The sequence below is a fragment of the Mus musculus genome, chromosome 15 (genome assembly GCF_000001635.26).
Source record: "Mus musculus strain C57BL/6J chromosome 15, GRCm38.p6 C57BL/6J".
Lineage (NCBI taxonomy): Eukaryota > Metazoa > Chordata > Mammalia > Rodentia > Muridae > Mus > Mus musculus.
In genome coordinates, this window is record NC_000081.6 from 75,745,285 (window position 1) to 75,752,080 (window position 6,796).

General features: G+C 57.8%; 1 protein-coding gene across 1 annotated transcript; it reads right to left on the minus strand.

The window, feature by feature from the left end:
- Positions 1-216: 216 nt before the first annotated feature.
- Mafa (v-maf musculoaponeurotic fibrosarcoma oncogene family, protein A (avian)) lies at positions 217-3,037 on the minus strand. Its single transcript, NM_194350.2, has one exon. It carries the CDS (start codon positions 2,636-2,638, stop codon positions 1,559-1,561), a length of 1,080 nt encoding a protein of 359 aa, NP_919331.1. The 5' UTR covers positions 2,639-3,037; the 3' UTR covers positions 217-1,558.
- Between the last annotated feature and the right edge of the window lie 3,759 nt (positions 3,038-6,796).

Genomic DNA, 6,796 nt, shown 5'->3' on the forward strand with positions numbered 1-6,796 from the left:
TCTGCCCTGCCCTGCCTCGTTGGTGCTCCAAGGCCAGCCACAGAATGCTGTCTTGGTTAACTGACAGACACTGCCTCCTGGTCAGTTCCTTCCTGCTCTTGCCTATCTGGACATACCAGTTCCCGTAAAACCCAATCCAGAGACTTTCATATTTTTCTATTCCAAGAGAAACGAATACAAGAACGAAAGCCACAGACACAACAGCCAGGTTCCAATGACTTTTGGATCTAAACATTTATTTTTTTTTAATGTTTTTTCTTTCCTCAGTTTCGTAACAAATGAGTGAGTGAGTGAGAGAGAGAGAGAGAGAACACAACAAAAACCAACAACACAAAATTTCTTTCCCAACGATTTGTCTAGCGTCCTGTTCAGAAGACTCAGTGAGAGCCACCTGGGAGCAGCAGAGGACGGAAGGGGAAGGAGCCTCGGAGCCTCAGAGCACCGGGGCCAAGCCTCAGAAAACCAGATCTCAGCCGGCGCAGATACGCCCAGCTTATAACACCCTCCACCGGGCCTCTCTTCCGGCTAGTCCAAAAAAGCGACCAAGCTTTAAACAAGATTCCACAAACGAAACACAATTTAAATTAAATAAAAACACTTTTCCACCCGCCCATGCCAGGAGGTTCAGGCCTAAGCCTCCTCTTTAAAAATTTTTTCTTCTAGAACTGTGCATTACTTTTTAAATTCTTTCGCTTCTCTGGAAGGTTAAAATAAGATATATTTCCCCAAGAGTCATAAATACGATCTGGTGCATAGAGAAATAGCAGCGCGGGAGTCCGGGCCAGCCCCAACCCGGCTGAGCACGGCCACCCCCCACCCCCCTCCCCCAGTCGAGTATAGCAGGACAGTGGGACCAACACGCAGGTAAGTTCCTCGGCTTCCTCTACAGGGAGCAGCGAACAGGGTGGGGACAAGCGGGCTGGAAGGCAGGCAGGGCCGGACCCCTCAGAGCGAATGAGCGAGGAGGGCACATGCGGGCACTCGCCGACCTCCGAGGGCGCACGGGGACCAGGGGGTTCCTCCGGGTTTTCTAATTACCAAGCAAAATAAATATTAATGTTGCGAAAATATGACTGCTTTAAAAAGGAGGAGGAGGAGTAAAAACAGAGCAAGTAAACGGAGGCAGAAAGAAAGACGACAGAGGAGCGCGGGGCCGGCGGAGGCTACCGGGAGCTGGTGGCGGCGCGGCCCCGCTGCGGCTGGGCGGAGGTTGGGACGCAGAACTGCGCTCCACGTCTGTACAAGTGGACGCTGCCGAGGAAGTCAGACCTGGCTCGGACTTCCCTAAGCAATCACCGTTCCCGGGGCGCCGAGGGACCCCGGCAAAGTCTAGCCGGCGACCCCGAAGACGCTCGGACCGGGGCCCGGCGGGAGAGGCGCACCGCGGTAGGTACCTGGAGCTGGGGCTTGGCGGCGGGGTGCGCAGGGCGGACAGGAGGACCCCGGCAGCTGCGGCTGCACCGCCGGAGCGCGCGTCCCGGGCCTCAGAGTCTGAACCGAGACCGGGGCGGCCTGCGCAAACTTGTCCCCGGCCGTGGCGAGGCCCAGGGTCCGGCACTCACAGAAAGAAGTCGGGTGCGCCTTTGGCCGCCCCGGGGCCAGCCTGCGCTGGCGAGGGCTCCCGAGGGAAGCCGGCCCCGCCCGCGCCCCCGGGGCCGCCCCGGCCCGCCAACTTCTCGTATTTCTCCTTGTACAGGTCCCGCTCCTTGGCCAGACGCCCCACCTCCAGCTTCAGCTGCTCCACCTGGCTCTGGAGCTGGCACTTCTCGCTCTCCAGAATGTGCCGCTGCTGCACCCGCTTGAAGCGGCACGACTGCGCGTAGCCGCGGTTCTTGAGCGTGCGCCGCTTCTGTTTCAGTCGGATGACCTCCTCCTTGCTGAAGCCGCGGAGCTGCCGGTTCAGCTCCCGCACGGACATGGATACCAGCTGGTCGTCGGAGAAGCGCTCCTCCAAGCGCACGTGGTGGCCTGCGCCGCCTCCGCCGTGACCCGCGCCTCCGCCGTGGTGGCCAGAGCCTCCGTGGTGGTGATGGTGGTGATGGTGATGGTGGGCAGAGTGATGATGGTGGGCAGTGTGGTGTGCGCCGTGGTGGTGGCCGGCACCCATGTCGTCCGCGCCGCCGCCGCCCGCGAAGCTCTGACCCCGGAAGGCCTCATAGGCCGCAGCAGCCGCCGGGTGATGCGCGCCGTGGTGCGCGCCGTGGTGGCCGCTGCCGATGAGCGCCTCCACCGCGTCCTCCGGCGTCAGGTTGAGCGCCTCGGGGTTCAGGTGGTGCTGGTACCCGCTCATCCAGTACAGATCCTCCAGCACCGCTTTTCCTGAGGCGCCCCCGACAGTGCCGGGGCCTCCACTCGGCGGCCCCGGGGCGCCCCCGGCCTGAGCCGCGCTGCCCCCGCCGCCCGCGCCGCCGCCTGTGCCCGGGCTGGGTGCGCAGAAGCTGGGCGAAGAGGGCACCGAGGAGCAGGGCGTGCTGAGGGGCGTCGAGGACAGCGAGCCGGGCGGCAGGCGGTGGCAGAAGCGCTCGGCCTCGGGCGGCTCCTTCTTCACCTCGAACTTCATCAGGTCGAAGTCGTTGACGTACTCGATGGCCAGTGGGCTGCTGGGCAGCTCTGCGCCCATCGCCAGCTCCGCGGCCATCGCCCGGGGCCCCAGCCCCGCCGCCGCGCCCGGCCGCGCCCCGACGGGCGGCGGGGGAGCGTGGGGGGAGCCGCGGGCCTCTCTCCCCCTAGCTCCCCCCCGGGCCGCGGTGGGCTCAGGCTCTGGTCGCGCCGCCGAAGGGCGCAGCAGCAAAAGTTTCCTGCTGTCAACTCTGGGCTGTGCTCAGGGGACGCCGCCGGCCAGGCCTCTCGGGTGGCCCCCCGGCCCGCTACGAGCGGGCGCAGGGCCCCCAATCCTGCCCTCCTCCTCCTTCTGTTCCTCCGCGGTCCTGGCCTGGAGGGTGCAGAGGCCGCGCCCCGGGCTCAGCCGCGCTCCGGGCTCTCCCGCCCGGCCCCGCCCCGCGCCCCACCCGCGCTGCCGGCCGGCCCCGCCTCCCTCGGCCCGGCGCAGAGCCGCACAAGCCTTTATAGAGACGCGCTTCTGGGCCCGCCTCCCCAGGTGGGGGCCGACGCCCCCGGGCCAATCGGAGCCCCAGACCTGCCGCCCTCATTTGCCTATCCCCATGGCAACCCGGAGCCCAGCTGTCAATCTCCTGCGGGAAACAGCTGTGGGAAGGGGTGGGGAAGGGCCGTCGGCAAGAGGAGTGGGCAGGGCCCCCTGGTGGCCGCCGCATGGGACTGCACAGCAGAGGGCGCGAGACCAAGTGGCAGATTCTGAGGTTCCAGGATCGTAAAGCCAGAGAGTGCAGGGAAGCTGAGGAGGCCCTCGTCCAGGGTACTCCTTCGGTGTCTCAGATCCATTAGGTGGTCTAGCTGGCTGTGTCCCGCACCAGGCCCAAGTGGCCTGGAGTCTCCAGAATGGGGACCTCTAACTATCCTGACACCGGTGACTCCCGAGCTGCCCGGGAGCGCCAGCTATTTTTATCCTGTGGTTGGGATGGGTTCAGGAATTCAGTCAACAAAGTTGCTGGCACCTCGGGCGGCGGGATGCACGGTGGAACCGCAGGCCTCTGAGCGTTGTGGTAGGTGGAGTGGGACAGACGCCTGTGGCCACCACGGGGCTAGAGGAGCAGGTCTCGGGTACTCCCTGCGTAGAGAACCCATTTCTCTGAATTGAATTCATGGGGCTGATGGGTCTGGACGCCTGCAGAAATGCCCACAAGGAATCTCAGACCCAGCTGCCCACCAGGGCGGTTTGGAGGAGCCTTGCTGGGTGGGGGCAAGTTGGAGTGACAAGTGGCAAGCAGATTGCCACCGTCACACTTGCTGAATGTCTCTACACACCTAGTAGGAGGCCGCTTCCGAGCAAAAGAAAGCCACAAGGACAACAGGGAGGGTGGGTGACAAGATGTGAGTTCTGTGACACCCTCCCCTCCCCTCCCTCCTCCAGAATTCCAGATCCCAACCGAAGATAGAAAGGGCGTGCATTCACGAACAACAGCTGGATGTGACCCAGAGTGCGGTTTTCTCCTCTCTGTTATCTATAATCTTATATGCCGTTGACTATTAAAAATAATAGACGGGCAATGGTGGTGCAGGCCTTTAGCCCCAGCTCTCCCAAGACAGGAAGATTTCTGGGAGTTCAAGGCCAGCCTGGTCTACAGAGCAAGTCCCAGGACAGCCAAGTCTGCACAGAGAAATCTTGCCTCGAAAAACTAAAAATCAATCAATCAGTCAATCAATCAATCAATCAATCAATCGATTCTTAAATATAAACCATTTGTGCACAAGGTGGAAAAAGTTTGAAAGGGTATTCACAGGATACCTATCCAGGATGTCATGGTGCCAAGGGCTTTGCCTACTCCCTCTACAGGTGCCTGCTATTTCACAGGGGATGCCTGGCAGCTAGGAGCAAATAGCTCCCAGCTCCTTCCCTCAGTGTCCAGACACTCCTCACCTTCATATTCATCTGTGCAGGCTTGGTCTTCAGAAACAAACAAACAAACAAAAAAAGCATGAGGAAACCCCTACAAAACTCTCCCCTCAGCCTGTTCCAAAGGAGACTTCGGGGAGCCATTGGAATGTCTATCTTTGGGACTCTACAGTGCTGAGGTGGTAGCCACAGCCATCAGTGTAATCATGCCCATTCTACGGATGAGGAAAGGAGGCCGTGAAAAGCAACTGGCCTTGTCCAAGGTAACCTATATCAGATCCACCTGTGGCCAAAGGGGAGCCTTTGAGTTAGAGCACGAGGTCTCACCAGGAGAGCCAGTGTTTCAGTTCTCTATGTCTCCTGTAGCCTGGCAAAGGCATTAGACTAGGACACTCAGCCTGAGCCCCAGAAGCTCTGGGACTTAAGGATGAGCTACATGTCTGGGCACAGCATCCCATGTGGCCTTGGGCTTACTAAAAAGGGTACAGAGTGAGATGATGAGATTGGGCAGTCTGCCTTCTCTGGACTCCACTCCTGGTGTGGGTGTGGTGGCATATACCTTTAATCCCAGTACTTGGGAAACAGGGGCATGCAGATTTCTGAGTTCAAGGCCAGCCTGATCTACAGAGCGAGCTCCAAGACAGCCAGGGCTACACAGAGAAACCCATCTCGAAGATAAAAAGAAAAGAAAAGATAAGAAAAGAAGAGAAGAGAAGAGAAGAGGAAAGGAAAGAAAAGAAAAGAAGAAAAGAAAACAAAAGAAGAAAAGAAAACAAAAGAAGAGAAGAGAAGAGAAGAGAAAAGAAAAGAAAAGAAAAGAAAAGAAAAGAAAAGAAAAGAAAGGCAGAAAAAGAAAAGATATTTTGATTCCCTCCCGGCGTATGCCATCACAAACTTAGCACCTCAAAAAGAACACGTTCCCTCAACTGTTTCAGGGTATCCGGTCAGGAACATAGGCAGGGCCCAACAGGGGCTTCTGGTGACATTTCCCAGGCTGCAGTGAGCTGTGGTTCATCTAGGACAGGGTATTTTTTAGACTCCAGGACAGTTGCCGACTTGCTGTTGGCTGATAGCTGCTGGGTTGGCTGAGTGAAGAGTGGGGCGAGCAGAAGAGACAGGGGAGCCTCAGAAGTGAGTGAGGGGAGGGAAGGGTGATCCCTGAAAGCAGGGCGGGGGGGGGGGGTGGAGGAGCCTGGACTGGTAGGGACTGCTTGGCAGAGTGGCAGAGCAGCTGGATCAAGGGGATGTTGAGGAGCCTGAGAGGCCATGTGTGGCTCAGGGATTTCCCAAGGGCTCTGGGGAGCGGAGAACTGGGCTGTGAGAAGTGATGGAGACATTGGGGTGCCCATCATGCCACCCCCCCCAACAACCAGTACCACCTACCTCCCGAGAGACTACCCAATGCTGCTGCTTGCTATTGGCTTGCTTTGGGCTCAGTGTACCAGATACTCAGCTCAGTAGCTCCAACAAAACTACTGGATGGCACCAGCTGGGTGTGGTCATTGTACAGGGCACGAGTCACAGGCAAAGCTGATCTAGCTTCCATGGCAGTAGAACATCAGCCATCAGAAAGAACTGTGCTGTGTGCGAGTATGAGCTGTCATGTTTTATTTCATTCATGGGGACCTGGCCACTGGGGGAGACAGTGAGTGTCAGATTACACAGAGCCGAAACTACACGGTGCCCCTTGTTAGAAAGGGCCTCACTATGCAGCACAATAGAGCTTTGAACTGAAGGTAATCTTCCTTCTCTTTGCTGAATGCGGGGTGGGGGTGGGGGGTGGGGGGGGTGGGAGGGTGTTACAGTTATGTACCACCATGCCAGGTCGGAAAGTTCTAAACTTCTGTCTCAGGTTAGAGATATGGCTTAGTTGCTTGTCTGTCATACACAAAGTCCCCGGGGTTTGATCTCCAGCACCTCAAAGCTGGGCATGCTGGCAGAGGCCTCGAATCCCAGCTCTCAGGATGTGGAGGTAAGAGGTCAGAAGTTCAAGGTCACCCTCAGCTACATAGTGAGTTCAAGAGCAGACTGGGATAAACCAGGCCTTGGTCTCAAAACAACAAAAATAGTCTCTGTGTTTTCCAGGTGGAGGCTGCAGAGTTCTACGGCAGCTAAGATAAAAAGGCTTACTTGGGATCATTTATATTTAAAAAGATAGACTGGACTGTGGAGATGGCTCAGGCAGCTAAGTGCTTGTCTTGTAAGCATGAAGACCCGAGTTTGAATGTTGGAACCCGTGTATGTGTGATGATAATGCTTGTAATCCCGGCTATGGGCAGATGGACACTGGAGAGAGGAGATCCCTGTAACTTGCAGGCCAACTGG